We start from the raw sequence: 20,578 nt of genomic DNA, 5'->3' as shown, positions 1-20,578 counted from the left end.
TTCAGCCATCTTCCCCCCTCCACCGCTACTCCCCGCCCTGCCACCCCACCGCGTGCTCCCCCCCTACACACTGCCCTTAGCCAAGGGCTAGCCTCACCCTTCTCAGTCTCTGCCCCTAGTTTTTGTTTTTGTTATTTTGTATCTATTTCTTTGTTTTGTTTTTATTTTAGCCATAATGCAAAAATTCAAAAGGCTAGTTTCACTGTACTTAAAATACAGCCTTTTAAAGCCCTATACAATAATACTCTAAAATGTAGCATTTTCCCTTTTGGGTTATTAACTGTATCTTAATGCGATTTCTACCTTGTTTTAAAAAATCTTTGTCTTAATTGGATATTGATACTAAATTATATTTTCCCATATCTCTTAGAAATAAACTGTTAGCTGAAAATAAAATTCATTTCAACACTTGTTATTTGTAAAAATGTGTTCATTGTGTCTTTAAGCACCCTTTGCAGGTTTTGTGGGACATGTAATGTAGGGTATGTGTAGCAGGTTGAAGGGTTAAAATACCCTGCTCTGTCGCATATGGCGGTGAGCAGAATCGCAGATGTTGATGATACCACGTAATTAGTATTCTTTTATGTAAATGAAGGCTGTCAGCATGTTACCATAGTGTCTACTCTCTCTGAAGCTGGAATTTATGCCGCTTGGTCTCACCAAGATCAGGCAGGATTTTTCCACTATCCTTAGTCAAGAACTGAGAAGAAATCAATACGATGAGAGAGAAGAAATGGAAATCTCCCTAAAGTAGATTCTCTTAAATTTTTCCTATTTTGTTTTTGTTGAACTTCTCCCCAGAAATTTTATTTCGGGTGATGCTGTTATCCATTTCGGATCGGCTAAGAAATCTGCTATTTGAGAATAATTGGAATAGTCCAATTAAAAGATGAATCATGTTTTCAAGCTATAGGTTTTTGAAAGATTTTTGTAATGCTCAGTCATCTCTCTCATACAGAGACCTTTAAAAAATAATGTGATAAATCTAGAAGTTTCTCATCAGAACAAAAGGCAAACATTGAACAGGTTCCATTACCTTCTTTTACTATTTGGTGATATTAACTATAGTAGAATCCTTTTAAATATTAATTATGGTTTTTAGCTCAAGTTGATTCAGATTTTTAAATTAAAACTATATTACTTAAAGAAGCAAACGCTAATATTTTGTCAGGTTTGCTTTCCCTGTATGCAGATTGATCCAGGGTGAGCAGGACATTTATTTATTAACGATGGAGAACTATTAAGGCACATCATGTTCATTCCCAGTTACGCTGCAAGTTTCTCTCTTTAGGATACTGGGTGCCTGTCACACTGGATGATATATGTTTTAAATGGAAGTGTTAGGACTTTTATGACCTTTAGCAATTATGAAGGAAAAGGGGTCCATGTCAGAAAAATGTAAAATAGATTTCCTCTTTGTGCCTGTGAGTGTTAGGCCTTGTTCTTAAATAAAATGGTCAGAGGATGTGTGAGGGGTGAGTGAAATACACGGTCTTTCTTGAACTGAGTATACCCAAGATTGTATTCTCTTTATTCTCTATTGTGTGTGTTGACTTTTGTGTCACTTTTGAGTGATTTCCATTTCATGATCAGCTATGTTTTTCCTCTAGAGAAGCTAGTCTGCCTAGGTTAAATCAGTGTAGTGAGGTGCAGAGTAGCCCTGTGTTTTCCTGAATGGATTTACTCTGCCATATGGCAGGTTAGTGAGTTGCCACGACAGATCTGTAATGGGAAAAAGGCTGTGCAGGAAAAGATGTGCGTGATCAGCAGATTCATAGATCAGGAAATGAAATTGGAAGAAAGAATTTCCAGAGTGCCCTTTCCATTTGACAGCATTCCATGAAGAGGGTGTGGAATGGTTTTTTAGTGGTTTTCTATTTTGGCTTTTGGTTATTCCAGCATGTTTTTTCTAGCACAGAAGTTGATTTCATAAGGTATCAATGTCCTGGGTGTTGTGTTGCTGTATTCCTGTTCATAGAAATATTCTCTCTTGGTAGGATTTGAAGCTGTGCTATGTTTCATGTGATAAGATCTCAGTAGCAATTAAATTTCTGAAGACACATCAAGGTTCCTTTTGGCTAAAATGGGGATTTGTCAGGTTTTGAGTTAGAAGAGGCTATTCAGACATGATTCAGTGAGTAGTGAATCTTCCAAAGGGAAGAAAACAAAAAGAAAACCCAAGTGAGCTAAAGATAGTATGTCCTGGTGTATTTAAATCTGTGCTATCTAATACCGCAGCCACCAGTCACATGTGCCTATTTAAATGTAAATTAATTAAAATTAAATAAAATTAAAAGTCAGTCCCTCAGTTTCACTAGCCATATTTCAAGTACTCAGGAGGCACATGTGGCTGGTTAGTACAGTATTGGACAATGCAGATAAAGAATATTTCCATCGTTGCAGAAAGTTCTATTGAACAATGTCTAAGTGAAAGATCTTGAGAAATAACATTTTTGATTCCTTTATTTCTTTGATTTCTATGAGGCGTTCTTCAGCCCTATATAATTTACTGGATTAGTATAGTGGTTCTAAGGCTTTAATGCACAAATGAATCATCTGTAGAGCTTGTTTAAAATGGAGATTTTTAGACCCCTCTCCCAAAATCTGATTCATCACATTTGGAGTCAGGACCAGAAATCTGTACCTATGACAGGTATCCTAAGGAATTCTGATGCTGGTAGGTGGTTCAGAGACTACATTTTGAAAAATATGAAGTTAGTGACAAACTTCGGAATTGCCAATCTTTTGATTTTTTTTTTCCCCCTTTTCATTCTTTTATTACTGACTTTCTTTTGTGTCTCCAGTAATTGGTTGTAAGCATCATGTGTATCCAGCTTAAATTCCTGATTGGTAATAGGTAGCAAAAAGACAATTCATTTATTTACCATTTTATCTTTTAAATGTATGTCTGTTTTAATTTGGCTATGCCCTACAAAAAGTAAACAGAAATGGTTATTTCAATACTGTTCTGGTCTGTGTGGAGAGGTAATTCTGACAGAACACCTTTGACCACTCAAGAGTTGAACACCCACAAGTCTTGAAATTATAAAGAATTATAAAGAAAATTTTCTTTTTTAAAAGAAAAATAGGGAATTCCCTGGCGGTCCAGCGGTTAGGACACAGTGGTTGGGCCGGGGTTCGTCGATCCCTGGTCAGGGAACTAAAATCACACAAGCCACACAGTGCGGCAAAAAAAAAAAGGAAAGAAAGAAATATAACACATGATCTCCTCTCTGAAGGAGATTATAGCTAGTTAGGAAATGGAGAAATACATCCACAGAAATGACTTAAAGGGCACTTAGCAACAAGTCAATAATTAGAAAAATATAGTAGAAACTAAATCCTGATGGTACTCAAAGGAAAAGCATGACCTGACTTGATGGAAGATAACCTAGGTTACTTTCCTTTGTATGATTTAAGGATTTCTTATATAGAGACACGGCCCCTGCCCATTGGAATGGGCAATTTAAAAATGGGAAGGATCTCTGGTTTGGTCCTGTGGTATATTTGTGGGCTTTAGCAATAGGGCCAAGCCAAAAAAGGCATCTGGAAAACCAACTAAAGGAACTACTCAGAGTGCTTTGGATTTAGAACTTCTCTGGGTGACCCCATAGTCATAGAACTGTATTTGCTCACAGAAATGAAAGTGGGCAAGAAATGGGGTGAAGGAAATCCAGTTTATAAGAGGAACTGCCTTTAGGGAATTTAAATACTGGTATTGGGGTGGGGGGAGTCAAGTTTCCAAAGAATAAAAGGTTTTCTTTTAAAATAGCCTCTTTCCCTTGGAAAAATTGCTTATTAGGCTTCTCTGGTGAACAGTGTTGAAGAAGCAATGTTAGAAAGACAACAACAACAAAAAAACGCTCAGTATGTTACCACTGTTTTTAAAAATAAAAAGCATTTTTACATATATCATCCAGAAGTTTTGCTTTTTTTTCTTTTGTCTCAGTAGTTTGGTTAAATACTGTAATACCAGTAGCTACTACAGCTCTTGTCCTACAAGTCAGATTTGTCTCATTCTGTACTTAACTATTCTTTCAGCAAGGAAGGTAAACGTTTTCCCATCCTTTCTACAAGATGTAATTATTCTTTTCAAAAAGACACTTCGGCTTAGTTCCTCAGGGTTGCTGTAACAAAAATGCCATAGACTAGGTGGCTTATGAATAACAAACATTTATTTCTCACAGTTCTGGAGGCTGGGAAGTCCAAGATCATGGCACCAGATTCCCTATCTGGTAAGGAGTAACTGGTTCATAGCCATATGGCTGGCTTTTCACGGTGTCCTCACATGGAGGAAGGGGTGAGGGAGCTCTTTTATAAAGGCACTAATCCCATTCTTGAAGGCTCATCCCATGAGGGTCAACCCATTCTTGACCTAAGCACCTCCCAAAGGCCCTACCTCCTAATACCATCACCTTTCAGGGTTAAGATTTTAGCATATGAATGGGGTGCAAACATTCAGACCACAAAAGACAAAATGTTAGATTGAGGCTCAGTCTACCTACTTAGCCGGATCTTTGGACTCAAGAAAATAAAAATAATAGTTTGTACTGCAGAGGACTTTCTTTCTTACCATTTATCTTTTTTACCCTATCTTCTTATCTCTACTTTGAAATACAGTGAAACCGACCTAAGATTGCCTTTTTGAGAGTCTCCATCTCTCCTACTGGTATGTGAAACGCTGTCTATGTCTCTCCTCTCCTTTCCTCTGCCCTGTCCCTTTTTGCATGCAGCCAGGATCTTGTCAGTATGAGACAGAGAGGCTTTCACTTCCAGGACATCATCAATTCAGAGATGGTTCAGAATACAAGTTTCTTTCCCCTGGTGGCCAGTTGGGTGCAATGTGAAATAAGGGTAATGACATTTCCGAATCAGCCTTACATAAAAATTAGCTGATATTCAAGAATTAAAACAGCCTTAGAAAATGTAAACTTACACATTAGGGCTAAGGTCTGTCGTTTAGTATTTTATGATTCTTTCTTTTTAAGGAACTTAACTGTCTTTCTGTTATACCCAGTCTATGCCAAAATTGCTTTTCTTTTTCTTTTTTTAAACTTCCTTCCAAAAGAACCAGTTTTGAATTGAAAACAAATGAATACTGAGTGGAAAATGCCGGTTGCAAGCCTTTTTCTAGGAAAATATTTTGCTGAAAGCTTTCTCTTCCTCTCTCTCTCTCTCTTCGAGGGCCCTTATCGTGACAGGTTGAAAGAGTGAAGACTTCCATACGACATGGATAGATGCAAACATGTAGGGCGGTTGCGGCTAGCCCAGGACCACTCCATCCTGAACCCGCAGAAGTGGTGCTGCCGGGAGTGCGCCACCACCGAGTCCGTGTGGGCTTGTCTCAAGTGCTCCCACGTGGCCTGCGGCCGCTACATCGAAGACCACGCCCTCAAACACTTCGAAAAGACTGGACACCCGCTAGCCATGGAGGTCCGGGACCTCTACGTGTTCTGCTACCTGTGCAAGGACTACGTGCTCAACGACAACCCCGAAGGGGACCTCAAGCTGCTGAGAAGCTCCCTCTTGGCGGTCAGGGGCCAGACGCAGGACCTGCCGCTGAGGCGCGGGCGGACGCTACGGTCCATGGCCTCGGGCGAGGACGCCGTCCCGCCGCAGCGCGCTCCTCAGGGACAGCCGCAGATGCTCACGGCTCTGTGGTATCGGCGCCAGCGCCTGCTGGCCCGGACGCTGCGGCTCTGGTTCGAGAAGACCTCGCGGGGCCAGGCCAAGCTGGAGCAGCGGCGGCGGCAGGAGGCGCTGGAGCGCAAGAAGGAGGCGGCGCGGCAGCGGCGGCGCGAGGTGAAGCGGCGGCTGCTGGAGGAGCTGGCCAGCTCCCCTCCGCGCAAGAGCGCGCGACTCCTGCTGCACGCGCCCCGCGCCGCCGCGCCGCGCGCGCCCGCTGGGCCCCGCCCTGCGCCGCGCCGCGCGCCCGCCATGGCGCCGGGCGTCACGGGCCTGCGCAACCTGGGCAACACCTGCTACATGAACTCCATCCTCCAGGTGCTCAGCCACCTGCGCAAGTTCCGTGAGTGCTTCCTGAACCTCGACCCGTCCAAGACGGAGCAGCTGTTTCCCAGGGCCGCCAACGGCAAGGCCCCTCTCGCGGGCAGGCCGGCCGGCAGCTCAGCCACCGAGCTGTCGCCCAGGAGCCACGGGGCCGAGGCCTGCGAGCGCGAGGGCCTCTGCTTGAATGGCGGGGCCTCCCTCAGCAGGAGCCTAGAACTCATCCAGAACAAGGAGCCCAGCTCGAAGCACATCTCCCTCTGCCACGAACTGCACACCCTCTTCCGCGTCATGTGGTCCGGGAGGTGGGCCCTGGTGTCGCCCTTCGCCATGCTTCACTCGGTGTGGAGCCTGATCCCCGCCTTCCGCGGCTACGACCAACAGGACGCGCAGGAGTTTCTCTGCGAGTTGTTGCACAAAGTGCAGCAGGAACTCGAGTCCGAGGGCACCAAGCGCCGGATCCTCATCCCCTTCTCCCAGAGGAAGCTCACCAAACAGGTCTTAAAGGTGGTGAACACCATATTTCACGGGCAGCTACTCAGCCAGGTAGGTGTGTGCCCAGCCCATCCCCAGCTGCCCACCACACTGGAAACGGGTTGGTGTAGTAGTTAGGCTTCCCGTGCGTAGCTCCCCCAGGCTGTTGGCCTAACTAGGGTAGCCAACATTTGCTGTAACTATGCATAGCTGAGCGCGGCCACTGTACCTTTTACTATACTGTGCGACGGCCTTGTTGGTGAATTTGCCTCCTGTCTTAACAGGCAGATTTTTAGTTTAACTTGCCATATCATTTCACTTTCAGTAAATGTCTTTAATCTTTAATGATGATACAGGTAATATAATATTCCCATTGTTAAAATCAAGTACCCGTTGTTGGCATGCCATCCTTTGATCAGTTTTAGGAAATTGAAGTTTGCCTATAACCTTGGTTCCATGGTTGTTTGAAAGAGCACTCTTCCTTCCAAGGCATTCTTTACATATAAGGGAGGGAGGTGGCTCGGAGGATGCCAAAGGGTAAGCAAGTCTCCCTCCTGTTCCCCATTACCTTTCATTTCCTTAGCCATCTAAGGACATGAGTGAAGACTCATAGATAAGGCTTTGTGAGAACATGCGGAAAGAATTTGTAGAGGCAAAGAGGTGGGCAACTTAGAGAGATTGAGGTAAAACCTCTACCCTATCCTACTGAGGTTTTGTGTCCGGGTATTGAGGGTTTTAAAAGAATGATGAGTATGAGTAGGATGGGAAGAGGAAGTTTATTTAGGCTTTTATTTTTCAGCGTGTGAAAGGGGACTGTTTCTCAGCACTTCCTCTACCCCTCTGAGGGTCTGTAGGAAGAGAGGTGCATCTGGGAAGGTTACAGCGGGGGAGGAGGTCTGATCACAAGGTACTTTGAGCGGGGGAGGAGGTCTAATCACAAGGGATCAGTGTAGGGATGCTGCAAGAAACAAGGGCAAAAAGAGGCAAGTTGGACTGGATGGAAGGAGCAAAGTCTGGAGAGAACAGGAGTATGAGGACGAGAGAAGCAGACAGGAATCTGCGAATTCTCCATCTCAGATTGATGATGCCTTGCCTCCATGGTAACTTCCATCTGTAATACTGCAGCATTGAATGGCAAAGCATGCTTTATGAGAGAAGAGAGAAAGGGGTAGGTAGTAATAACTGCTGTGTGGTTTTCCAGTTCCAGCTAGCGTCATGGTTAGAGATACATACCAGAAGTCATATGCTCTAATTCTCTTAAAGTTATGTTTATTATTTTAATATTACAGTTAAATGTTTCTGGAAAACTATGCACTTAGTTTTGGTTGTTATGTGCTAGCAAAAATGTACGTGGGAAGCATGGAAGTTATATAACCTGTAAACCAATCTTTTCATTCTAGGTCACATGTGTATCATGCAATTACAAATCCAATACCATCGAGCCCTTTTGGGATCTGTCCCTGGAATTCCCTGAACGCTATCACTGCATAGAAAAGGGGTTTATCCCTTTGAATCAGACTCAGTGCCTGCTCACTGAGATGCTGGCCAAGTTCACAGAAACAGAGGCTCTGGAAGGGAGAATCTACGCTTGTGACCAATGTAACAGTGAGTGCTGGGGGTAGGGGTGGGTGTGTGTAACTGGAATATCAGTTTCAGGTGTTTCACTTGCCACTTTAGTCAAAAGTAACACTGTAATATCGAGTGGGTTTTTTTGTTTCGTTTTGTTTTTTGCGGTACGCGGGCCTCTCACTGTTGTGGCCTCTCCCGTTTCAGAGCACAGGCTCCGGACGCGCAGGCTCAGCGGCCATGGCTTACAGGCCCAGCCGCTCTGCAGCATGTGGGATCCTCCCGGACCGGGGCACGAACTCGTGTCCCCTGCATCGGCAGGCGGACTCTCAACCACTGTGCCACCAGGGAAGCCCTGACATTTCTTATTTAAAGTTCAGGTGGCATAGCCTGTTTGAGGCTCTAGTATCAGAAAAGTGTGGTTTTGTCCTGAATTTGTAGATTTAAAGTACAATGAAACCAAGAAAGGAAGTCATATGGTGCATTGCTCTATGGCAGCTTCATAGTTATTGTCACATGCCTGAAAGGTTCACATCTCAGAAGGGTCATAAGGAAGTATTTCTCTATCATAGCTTTAACTGTAAAGTGGAATTTTTTCTGTATGGCTCTGTGAGTATCTTATGCACCCCCCATCCTCACCCCCATGTCTTACCACACTAACACTTACTGCTTTTGCTAACCCAGCACGGACAGAGGAAATGCAGAGCAAATACTTTGAAGCTGATGTTTGGGTTTCTGGCATATAGAGATTTGGAAACTAAGATGAATGGATTGTGCAGAGATCTGAAATCAATTTGCAGCCATACTGTAGTCTGGACTACAAGTTTTGGGAACGACAGTTTTACGGTAGCCCTTTTAATACTTCTGCACATGGTTTTTTAAAGTAGTACACCGTGGGAAACCTGTTCTCTGTGAAGAATCAGGATAAAAATCAAGTCACACCTGCTATCATTTTGCCATTTTAAAACAAAATTTGAAGTGCTGTATTTGGTTAACCATAAACTCACCTATCCTGTTCCATATTGAGATATAAAGGCAGTGACTTAAATTATCTTACTAGAACATTGTTTTTTCTTTTTAAAATAGTGATTCATAAAGCTTTGTACTTGTAAGGAACAGAAGGATGTTAACAGCCTTAACTGTATCATTCTTGGACTTGATAGATTATGCAAGAAATACTTTTTTTAAATTTTTGCAAGAAAGGATTGTTTTTCTGGTTGCCATATGTGCCCATTTTCCAGTATTTCTATAGACAGGTTCAAATAGCAGGGAAGGAAAGCTATGGTGAAGGGATGAGATGCATTGATCTGTTGCTTGTGAAACTTTCAAAACTTTCAGTCTGCCACCTTTCTGTGTGGCCAGCTTAATCAAATGGGAGACAGAACTGATCAATCTCAATTGAATCAGTAATATCTTTTTCTTTGTGAATTTCATTTTAGGGAAACAAAGCCATATTCTATTATTGTCTTCATCTTAGCTCACTTACTCCCTCTGCTGAGAGCAGCAGTCACTGCCGGGATTCCCAGGCAGAGCTGCAGTAATTTTCAAAAATCTGCTGGTGAACAGGAATGTAAAATAAGGCCAGGCCCCTCTTTGAATTCTCTTTCTGCTCATGCTCTCACATATCATGACTACCAGCCCTAGTAAAAGCTGCAGTCTATTATGAGAAGCAACAGCTCCACATCGTATTGTCACAGAAAGCTCCTTGATACGTCATCTCGCTGTGACTTGCTACCTTTCACGAGTGGTACAGACAGGACTTCGAAATCAGATGCCAAGCTCTTCAGACACTGAGACCATGATTTCAACAGCTCAAAGACAATTAGCAGGCACCACAGTGGACCACTAATTTTATATTCCCATCCATTCACCGATTTAACTAATATAATAACAGAGCAGTCATCAGTAAATGGTTATAGAGAAGGCTTCTGATGGAAATTAAGAGAACTTCATTTCCACTGTTTACTTGCTGTAATTTAAAAATGCATTTCACCCACAATTCAGTATCTTTAGAAACAAAATTGGAGTCTCAAGCACTGGTTCTGCTTTGGACTGGGTGTATTTGGCCAGCCTGTCAGCCTTGTCCTGCATTTCTAGCAGTGTGCTGTTACCAAGAAACATGTTTCAGAAAATAGGTATGGCATAAAAATATAAAACCAGGGACTTTCCTGGTGGTCCAGTGGGTAAGACTCCATGCTCCCAATGCAGGGGGCCCAGGTTCGATCCCTGGTCAGGGAACTAGATCCCACATGTATGCCACAACTAAGACCCAGTGCAGTCAAATAAATAAATAAATATTTTTTTAAAAAACAATAAAAATATAAAACCAGCAGTTTCTTTTCTAAATATTTGTATAGGCCACAAGCATGGGGGAAAAATCTGTTTAAACACGCTGTCCTTTAGTAATCCTGTGTCCTCTTACCTTTTCCCTAAGGCTGAAATATATGCATTATCCTCCATTTCACAGGAAAGGAAACTGAGATTCCTTTCAGACAGTGGGAAGGACAAAGGATGCACCTTACAACTGAGTCAGCCTTCTTTAAGCAGCCATCCCAAGAGTGCCACACAATCACTCCTTTCATCTCAACCAGAACTTCCGTGGCCACTCCATGCAGGCATGCGAGGCTGGGAAATGCAGTCTTAGAGAGGGTCACATTGCTGCCCCAAATATAATTGAGGTTTAATACTGAGAAATAAGAAGAATGCGTATCGAGTGGCAAGTCACTGTCTCTGCCATAGCTCGGAAAGAATGAGTCTCCTCACAATCTATGTCTTATGCCTTCCCAAACCATATAGGCAAACGACGAAAATCCAATCCAAAACCCCTTGTTCTGAGTGAAGCTAGAAAGCAGTTAATGATCTACAGACTACCTCAGGTCCTCCGGCTGCACCTTAAAAGATTCAGGTGAGCTTGCTCTGGGGCGTCCCAGGTGGCTGTGAGCTGTGGGAATAGCTACTTCAAAGGCTTTGGCGAAGGCAGATGTCTTCTTCGGTGTTGGGAGGAGAAGCCTGTTCCCTAGAGGCCTCACGCTTTCCATGGAGTGTATGGTTCATGCCCAGTGAAGCAAGCTGATGTCGGGGGCCAGGACTGGGCTTCTGCTCTCATGGTCCTATTTAATCAGCTAGCCTGCACTTGGGTGTCTGTGCTTGAACATTTCCTAGCCTCGCTTGGGCTTTTATAGATTCATCTTCAGAATAAAGTATGAGATAATCTGTGAAAAGGAGGGCAGGAGGTAAAGTACAAAAAGTATTGCCTGAATTGCTTGTTCAGGGATTTCTAGTTTCAGAGAACATGCAATATTCACAGGAAATATATGTGAACATTGATTACCACTGTCTTGTGAAAGAAAACCAAATCCAGAAGGTTAAATTTTCTCCATTCCCTGTTTTACCTACCTCTGCCTCTGATCACACATGCCATTTCTAGTTAGTAAGAAGTTTATATCCATGTTCTAGGTGGTCTGGCCGTAATCACCGAGAGAAGATTGGGGTCCATGTCGTCTTTGACCAGGTATTAACCATGGAACCTTACTGCTGCAGGGACATGCTCTCCTCTCTTGACAAAGAGACCTTTGCCTATGATCTCTCCGCAGTGGTCATGCATCACGGGAAAGGGTTTGGCTCAGGACACTACACAGCCTATTGCTACAACACAGAGGGAGGTGCGTGCGCTTTACTCTGTGGGGTGGGGGACACAAAAAAGGGTTGGTTTGTCCACATTTCATTCCTTTTATTTAATCTATAGGGGGATATTACATACATTAAAATCCAGTGGAAAGAATTATGAAAGATGGATTCAAATTTTGGATACATCACTAAGTAACAACATTTGATTGTTCTAAGAATTGACAGGAACTAACATGTAAAAGTGCTGAGCACCGTGTCTAGTATGTAATGGTCAGTTAATGTTAGAGGTTATTGTTGTTACTAATACTTCTGCTGCAGACTTCAGTTTCATTCTTGGTTTTGCAGAAACAGTATGACCCATCTAACTTCATGGAATCTCACTAGCCTCAGCTTATAACAAAGCTGAGGACACTTACTGAGCACTTACTAAAAAGGCCCTTCCCAAGGAGCCTTCAGTCCTTGCCCTCAGAGCAGAGCCTCCCAGCTACTGCGCTGAGGCAGGTGGGCTGCGAATGTGTTTTCAGTAGTGTACCCATCCTGAACCCCTCAGCCCTTGGGGTAGCCAGAGGGAGCCTGTAAAAAATAACTTTTTATTCCTTCTAAGTGTTCCTTTATCACTTCTATTTACACTCCCCCTCTCCTCCTCCTCCTTTTCCCATCTCTTAGCCCCCAGTCTCCTGTCTTTGTAGAAAACCCTAATGGGCAGTGAAGAAGACTGAATGAAATGAAATGAGGACAAAAATTATAGTCGGTCGATACTGCAAGCAGTATTGTGGTGGGGCTTGCAGGGTTAAAACCAGTGGTTTCAGGGAAGTCTGTTGGTTTCATTTACTTTTCTCTTCATCCACCACCAACAATCAAGGGTTGGATCTATTCAGAGCTCCTCTGGCCCTTTCCTCATCTCCTTGTTTGCCTGGTGACTGAAATATAAGTTGGGTAGTCATTTTCTCTCTTTCTTTCATTTGGTTTCCTAGGTTTTTGGGTCCACTGCAATGACTCAAAGCTGAATGTATGCACTGTCGAGGAAGTGTGCAAAACTCAAGCCTACATCCTTTTTTACACTCAAAGAACAGTTCAGGGCAATGCAAGAGTCTCAGAAACCCAACTCCAAACTCAGGTGCAGTCCAGCAACAACGATGAGGGCAGACCACGGACCTTCCCCTGAATGGGAGGCACGTATCGAGGACTGGCTTGCTTTTAAACTATTGGTTTCTATACATCTTTCCTCGTATAGGAAATAAGGTTTACTGCAGGAACAGATTACTAGGTTTGCGTCACTGGGTCTAGAGCAGGAGGTGCCAGGTGACTCGTGTGCTATCATAAAATTTGTAGCAACTTTCTTTTAAATGGGTTTAGAAATTCCCTCCTTCGTTAAAACAAATCAAAAGGAGTAACTTCTATGAAGACTCTTTCATCAGTTGCTTCTGAATATAGAGGGATCTGGGTGGAGGAAAGAGGGAGTAAATTGGTCATATCCAGCCATGTTCTTTCTTTTACATGATTCCCCTGCTAATCAGGACTCCTTGCAGCACCAGAAGAACCCTCCTGCTGTGAGCAGCCCTCGACAGAGCACGCAAGGAGGGGCCCTGGGCTGGCAGCTTGCTGGATAGGACTGGTTCCAAGGCGGAAGGTGAAGTCTAAGGATTTTTTCCTACAATGGAAGTAGCCCTCAAGGGTTAAAAATCTGCAGACTTCCTCTTTTAGGGGATAGCAGTTGAAGAATGGAATGAGATGCATGGAGGAAATTTCTCCATGTGAAATGGGAGGTTTTTCATGTGTCATACTCTCCCTGGCTGCTGCTGTCATTTAATCATACCACATCTTCTGAGATGGCATGAACATCCCTTCATTCTAAAGAAGGAGCAGTTCACATGGGGAAGCAAGAAACTGGTACATGACATGTTCTCTGTGGCACACTGAGCCTAAGGGCACTCCTGGCTACCTAGTTCTGTAGCAAATCCCTGGTTCAGGTCTAGGGCAAGCACATAGTTTGGTTTAAATTGGTCTTTGGGTCAGTTGTCTGAGGCCCTCTCAGAACTCAGTTAGGGGGTGGGGGTGGGGGGATAGCCAGTGGTCCAGGGCTTATCTAAATGCCTGTCACCCATTTCACCTTGGTGCAGCATGCAGCTTTTCTTAACCTGCAGCTTATTTCCTGTTCACAAGATGCGGGAGCTTTTGCTTTTCTAAGGCTTAGGAATCCTCCTCCTGTATGTCTGAACAGTTTATTGTTGACAGTCCTGGCCTGTTTCCTCCAAAATCTGCTAATCCCTACTGTTTCTTTACCCACCCACACTCAATCCATCAGAGAAAAAAGCAAGAGTGCCCTGCCCTTAACTCCAGTGCTAGTAAAATATATCTTTCTTTTTTAAACTGGGTCAGTTTCTAAGTGGCATGAAATTGCCCAGATGGAAACTCTCCGCCCTATCAGGCACCACTGAATTTCCCTTCTCAGTCCTTCGCTTAGACTCACTAGTAAAAGTGAATGCAAACCGTAACTCTCACTGTGGGAGTGCTGCAGCCCGCCTCAGCCTGTCACTCTGAATGCTCATCTTTTGACTGAGTATGTCATATTAACATTTCAATTCAGGTAGAAGTACAGTTGCCACCTGAAGAGGATGGATGTGAAGGGAGTTTGGGGAGGGATGGGAAGTTGGGAAAAGAAAGGCTAAAGAATGAGAGTCAAAGGTTTAGTGATGTTGAGGAACCACATTTCCCAAGCAGATCTGTAGCATTTGCTGTTGACCTCTTTTGAGATGAATTCTCCCATAGGACCTGCCAGACAGCACTGAGACTTGGAGGAAATCAGACAGAAAATGGCTCACCCTGATAAGGAAGAGGAGTGACTATATTTTAAATTAAACTTGCTTTTTCCAACACTGTGAGGTTTCTGTAATATTTAGCTTTTATTTGGAAGCGATAGCGTATGGCATTTTTTTATGCTATTTGGTTTATATTGTCTACTGCAGGCTTCTTTGTACAAGCTTGGCCCGGGCTTACCCTCACCTGGACACTGTTTTAAAGTGTCACAGCTGCCCATGCTGTCAGAGGCTCTGATGTGAGGCTGTATCCTCTAGATCCACATTTTTAAGTTGGCATGATTGGTGATGACTTTTGGTGGCAAGAGAAAAGCGCATTAACTCAAAAAAACCCAAGGAGAGTAAAAAGGGAAGGAAAATATAAATTGTGCCTCATCTTTCATTGAATGCTATATTTATTATTCTAGAAAAAGAGAACTTACAAATGGAGAAGTACTAATAGGCATCTACTTCATCCCTCAGGCTGTCCAGGGGAAAACAAAAATAAACATCTAATAGAAAATTAAAAGATCTTGAAATTTAATTCTTAAAAATAGTTTTATACCAAGTATTAAGGATTATTAAGCAAAGGACTTTGTAAAATAAGTGCTTAAATTAGCTGAGCACACATTGTATCAAATTAACAAAATCATTTAAAATGAGTTGGAATAGAAACCAGTACCTCAATGAGCAGCACACACTTGAAGGTGCCCCTGCAGTGAGACACCTCAGGTACCGAGGCAGCAGCACTAGACGCTGTTGAGAAGTTAGTATTTATGGAGATTTTAATTAAAGAAAAGAGTTTCCTGCTGCATAAGCCAATGGCTGTTGTGAGGGAAATGTCCCTTTGCCTTTAATTTATTTACATACTGGAAGTAGATGAATTTCTTAGTTGCATCTTACTTTAAGTAGAAACATTGTAAAGAGAAGAAAATAAGAACCGGGTAGAAGTTGACTAGATGCTGCCAAATCAAACCCAAGATCTCCTAACTGAACCTTACGAGCCTGCTTCTTTCCCAGACAAGTAGTTGGAGTCCCGTTCTAGGAACCCTTTGTAGTTGGCTGGTGTGTTTACTTTTTGCTGTAGCCAGCCAAGGTGAATGCACCCTGGCCCCTCAAAAAGGATTTTACCTCAATCTAGCTTGACCCTCATACTTGTGGTTGCCTCTGAGAGCATCCATGCTAGTGTTTGTTTTTTTTTTTTTAAAAAAAAAAAAAAAAAAAAAAGATTAGGAATGCCCTCAATGGCCAAGAACTGAACTCTTATTTAAAGGTGGGCAGACCTCTTGCCTGCTTTGATCCAGTCCCTCTCAGGCTGATGGGGGCAGTGCCACACTGTAAAGAACTTCCAGATGTCTCTTACAATGTCATGAATAAAATTGGAAACTATAGAAGTGTTAATGTGTCCTATGGACTCAATAGCAGAGTTTATTTTTGTTTTTAATGGCAAGGCTTCTAGAGTCAATGATTGTATGAGCTCCCCGCTCAGGCGATGCTTACAGTTCCATCAGAGTGCAAGAACTAATGAGGTGGGTTGACTGCAGTGGAGCATGGCCCTAGCCAGGTCCCAGCGTAAACACAAGAGAGGTCAACAGTAGTACAGAATGAAAACCTGGTTGGGTGTTTGGGGTTGGGATGTGGGTGGGCAGGGAGGGAGAAATGGAGTTTGTTTTACTTACTGATAAAGCTTTGTGAACTAATTTTATACAATTCATAAAATTTGGTGCCTTGTACCCAATTATGGTTTGCATGGGATTGAAAAGATTAAGGGAAAGGATTCCTTCTTGTCATTTCAAGTGGCAAATGGATCTGTATAGTGTAAAGGACATTTGGTGTCAGACTTTTTAAAAGCATTTCATATCTTGTGTGTGTGAAAGCAAAGTATTCTTACCAGCAAGTTCTGAAATTTTAATTGTAATATCCAAAATCTTTGTGTTTGATTATTCATCAGTGTGTCCTTTTCAAGGCAGACTATGTACCCCATTCTTTTTTTACCACCCCTTTTATGTTCCAGTCATTAGCTCAGGCCTTTTTAAAATCAGGCTGGGAGGGCTACCCCTTCCTAAACATATACTGTATTCCTATCTGGGATTATATCTTATAAGTGGAAGGGCTGCTTTTCCAGCTGGTTGGGAGAGCACAAATACTCAGAAGAAGGTCTTTTAGTTTTTCTAATGCTGGGCAACGTATGGTAGAAGTCAAACAGAAACGGTTCCTCCTGAAGTGGTACCTTCATTAGTTCTGAAGTTCTTTTGCACAAAATGTCAGGAAGCAGTGTAGAACACAATACCCTATATGTGAACCTTTAGATTGTAAGGCAAGCCAGTGCACTGTGTAATATGCAAAAAAGAAGGCTCAAAGAACCTGTCCCAGCTCACCAGCCCCACTCCCTGGCAGCTGCTGACTGGGATGGTGCTGAGTGGCTGTGGAAGGGGAAAAGACCCAGCCTGCTCACCTGCAGGGCTATAAATACAGCCTGTTCCTTTTACTCCCACCTTAAGGTTTCCAAGACTTCACCAAAGGGTGTTTAAAAAGCTTACCACTCGAAGCACATATAATAATTGGATCCCTCAGCCTAATTAGGTGAGGGGGTTGTATCTTTGGAATAAAACCTCCCATGGCCAGTTAGTTTCTTTACCAGGTAAGTATGAATCTCCCTGGTGGTTCAGATTCTTTTTTGAAGTTAGCACTAAAGCTGAAAAGCGCCTTCTGAATATGACTGTGAGTTTAGTTCATATCTTCCACGTTTAAATTCACCATTTTCTTGGTCTAGGGCTTTGACTTTAACCACTGTGTACTCAACCCAAACACTGCTCTAAGTACACCATAGCCACTAGAGCATTGAAGTGAATGGTCATTTTTGTGGACTTTTTCTATACTGAATTCTGCTGGCATGTTTCTATTTCAGATCTAACTAGGTTGTGTAAGAGATTTTCATAGTACTGTCATACTATGTTATGTGTTTACATCCTGTCACACGGTGTTAACTAGCCTGGGCTAAACACCGTATGACAGGATGTGAAACTGAATTCCCTTGAGGAGAAATGTGTTGAAATGATGAAAACCAGCACTTTCATTTATGGAATAATTATTCATCAGAATTTGAGGAAATTGTAGATTTGGTAGCTTTAATCTGCAAAATTCTTATCACTTTCGGGAATTAAGGCAGTTTAAATGAAACTTTACCTTACCAGCTTTATGGCTTTATAAACCAACAGTGGCACTGTTACTTGAAGCTAAAACATTAAATTTTAAGTGAAACTTGAATTATGCTTTTGGAAGCTGCCATGTCTTTAATTTTGGCCAGATTTTGATTTTTAGCTTTGAAAATTTTTATCAAATAGAACTGTTCACAATTATGAATAGATCAGGTAGCAGACTTCAAGGATGTACGTTTCACTCCTATAAAGAACAGGAGGTGCTGGTATTTCTAGTGTTAGCGCAATGGTCTGATGCAGGCTGAAGGGATTTAAAAGTTTCCTTCCTGGTCACCATTTGCAGAGGTGATGGCTTTAAACCTAAGCCTTGCTCCACGTATGTTACCTTTCCTCATTAGATATGAACTTGTCAGAGCATCTGTGGTCCCCGTGTAGACTCTTAAAGGATCCTGCCTTCATGTTAAGCCAGCCACAGGCCTGAATTCATACAAGCTCAAACTCCTTCCTCCTGAGAGATGGGACCTCCTCCCTGATTAATGCTCATAAGAGAATGGTGCTTTTCTTTAACATATAAAAAATCTAATTCCCTGACAGCTTTCTTAACCACATTTATGCCAGCAGGATCAAGAAGGACCATTTTATTCTATTTACCTTTAGTGAACAGATTGCTAGAGACAACACCTGTCAACTAACAATTAGGCCACTGTGGTGCATTTATACTGACCCTCCTTTCCAATTCATGTCCTTTAATCCCATACCAGTTCCGTAAGACTCGGCACGGAAAAGTAGTATATATTTTTTTAATGCCTAGTAGAGCAAATCAACTAGAAAAATTGCCAAGGGGAGCCTGTCACTATGTCCACACCTTGCTAAGCCTATGTGATTCTTTCCATGCCAGTTCCTTACATATTCCATTTCCAAAGAACCCCACACTCCTGGACAGTGGCACTACCATGAATTTTAGGGTCAGAAAATAATCTCTTTCCTTGTGAAGGAAGCAGCTTCCTCAAGCTGTGTCACTTCAGTACCCACTGCCCAGGCTTACTTACCCCTTGCCTCTACCTGCACCTCACTGCCCTCAAATCCCACTGTACTACAGCAACAATGCCTCCCTGGTGCCTGAAAAACCCACCTGGTGCACTAAAACGCTATGCAACACCAAATGACTTCTTCCCTTAGTACCGCTCAGAAACAGAAATTCCGCAACAACGTGCTTCATCCTACGCCAGCATCAGTGAACGGCGGCTGCAGTTTCCTTTTCTTTTTTAATATGAAGCAAACCATCTCTGTTACAATCCATGTTTGGGGCTTGTTCCTGTCTCTCTCGAGTGTGAAATATAAACCATGTTTTTATGATTTTTGTAAATCTTGACTTTTTACACCTTGTTTTTGTAAGCCGAAGTTTCTTATTAAAAGAATAAAATGGCTGTCTTTGTGTACAGTCTTTATTTGTTAAAATACCATTAGAATATTCCTCAGGACAAGAGCAAAGATCATCCCCTGCAGAAACTTTGGAACTATGTACAGAACTTTACAGAATACAGGACAACACTTTAGCTGAACCCTACCTGCTGACCAGAGAAGGGTGTTCTGAGTGGACTCAGCAAAGAAAAGGAAATCAAGCAGGGAAGGAAAGGTGCCCATCTGAATCAAACTTCAGCCGCCATCAGGGCAAGTCTTGTGACGGTCACAGATCGGAGGCTCTGTTTTTGGAAGGTTCGAGTACAGCACAGGGGTTCCATGTGTCTGCAGTCAGACAACAGGTGGCATTAGAAATGTAAAATCACTAGAGAGAAATTGGTAAGAGACTCATCCCTTGGAACATCTGGAGACACATCTAACTAGGAATAGCCAAGGGTTTTACATCAAGTCTCATCTATTATTTTGTGAATAGCTGATATAAATTATTTCTCATCCCAGTCTCTAGGACTCCTAAAACAGGCAGAACATTGGTTAATGCTTACCTTTACGGCTACACCCCAGGCTGAGGTGCCATTAGGTCAATGTCACTCAAATTCCTGGCCAGCCAAACTCCGGCAGCAAAGAGTCCCAAATTGAGGATCAAGTTCCTGGAAAAAATGCATCCCTTTAACCCTGTGGTCACTGAGTCACGTGTCTTTGGTCAGTGAAAGATGGGCTGGGGGGTGGGGGGAAGCTTCCCATCACCACCCTGGAAACCGCCCCCTCCCAAGGCAAAAACACTTCAGAATCGCAAGAGCGTCGATCGTTACATAATAGGTTGCCCAAGACCCATATGGTTATTTAAGGTTCGTTTCTACGTCTAGTAAGAGTAGGGTCAAATGCAAAACCCAATTAAGTACTCGTCCAGGGCCGAAAAGCCTGTTTACGTGTTGGCGCCTCCTCTCCCCGGGTCTCCGCGGGCAGGGTGAGATTCTCCAGACAGAGCCAGGTGACTGAAAGGAGCGCTCTGGCCGCACGGGAAACTCTCCCGGTCAAGGACCTCAGCAAAGCACAGCCAGAGCCACGAAAAGGCCGAGATATTGGCGGTGTAAATAATCCGGAGGGCCCAGCCTCGGCGAAGAAGGAAACCTGGCAGGTATGTATACGTGCGCGAAGGGCAGGAGAGCGACCAAGGTCCCGTGCCTCGGTTACCTGCGGAAGTCATTCCTATCGGTGGCGAAGCGGTAGACGCCCCGAAGCCAGTCTCCCACGTTGTCTGGGATTTCGGGAGCTTCATTTGCCGAGCCCGCAGCGATCACGCCGGCCCCACTGGAAGCCATAGCAGCACCCCAACGCTCCGCAAGGTCTCTCACCACGCCGCTTGTCGGCGCCAGCAGATCACGCAACTTCCGGCCTCGCATTTCCGCTGGCTACTCGCCGACAGAGGGCGCAGTGGCTTGAGCTTGGTAAGACGCCGGGAGCGAGAACTCCCGGGCTGCGAGTCCGCGACATCTGCCGGGCAAGGAGCGCCGTCCAGCTCCAACCTCCCCT

At 43.5% G+C, this 20,578-nt stretch overlaps 2 protein-coding genes across 2 annotated transcripts; one reads left to right on the top strand and one right to left on the bottom strand.

Annotated features, from left to right (window-relative positions):
• Nucleotides 1–5,229: 5,229 nt before the first annotated feature.
• USP49 (ubiquitin specific peptidase 49) lies at nucleotides 5,230–12,838 on the top strand. The gene is made up of 5 exons (XM_065886185.1): nucleotides 5,230–6,552; nucleotides 7,881–8,085; nucleotides 10,843–10,951; nucleotides 11,503–11,708; nucleotides 12,648–12,838. The coding sequence occupies exons 1-5, from the start codon at nucleotides 5,230–5,232 to the stop codon at nucleotides 12,836–12,838; spliced, it is 2,034 nt and encodes a 677-aa protein (XP_065742257.1).
• A 6,217-nt stretch (nucleotides 12,839–19,055) lies between these two features.
• Nucleotides 19,056–20,423, bottom strand: TOMM6 (translocase of outer mitochondrial membrane 6). The gene is made up of 3 exons (XM_065886059.1): nucleotides 20,240–20,423; nucleotides 19,591–19,695; nucleotides 19,056–19,372 (listed from the first exon to the last, which is right to left on the bottom strand). The coding sequence occupies exons 1-2, from the start codon at nucleotides 20,365–20,367 to the stop codon at nucleotides 19,599–19,601; spliced, it is 225 nt and encodes a 74-aa protein (XP_065742131.1). The 5' UTR covers nucleotides 20,368–20,423; the 3' UTR covers nucleotides 19,056–19,372; nucleotides 19,591–19,598.
• Between the last annotated feature and the right edge of the window lie 155 nt (nucleotides 20,424–20,578).

This window comes from Phocoena phocoena, chromosome 10 (assembly GCF_963924675.1).
Source record: "Phocoena phocoena chromosome 10, mPhoPho1.1, whole genome shotgun sequence".
NCBI lineage: Eukaryota > Metazoa > Chordata > Mammalia > Artiodactyla > Phocoenidae > Phocoena > Phocoena phocoena.
The sequence above is the reverse complement of the archived record's forward strand: the minus strand, read 5'-3'. Positions and strand labels throughout refer to the sequence as shown.

Excerpts from the sequence above, each read along its gene's own strand:
- USP49 (XM_065886185.1), top strand. The coding sequence starts at position 5,230 with ATGGATAGATGCAAACATGTAGGGCGGTTGCGGCTAGCCCAGGACCAC. Across the intron at positions 8,086-10,842 it reads CGCTTGTGACCAATGTAACA|GCAAACGACGAAAATCCAAT; the intron begins GTGAGTGCTGGG and ends CAAACCATATAG. Across the intron at positions 11,709-12,647 it reads TTGCTACAACACAGAGGGAG|GTTTTTGGGTCCACTGCAAT; the intron begins GTGCGTGCGCTT and ends TTGGTTTCCTAG.
- TOMM6 (XM_065886059.1), bottom strand. The coding sequence starts at position 20,367 with ATGGCTTCCAGTGGGGCCGGCGTGATCGCTGCGGGCTCGGCAAATGAA. Across the intron at positions 19,696-20,239 it reads GATAGGAATGACTTCCGCAG|GAACTTGATCCTCAATTTGG; the intron begins GTAACCGAGGCA and ends CATTTTTTCCAG.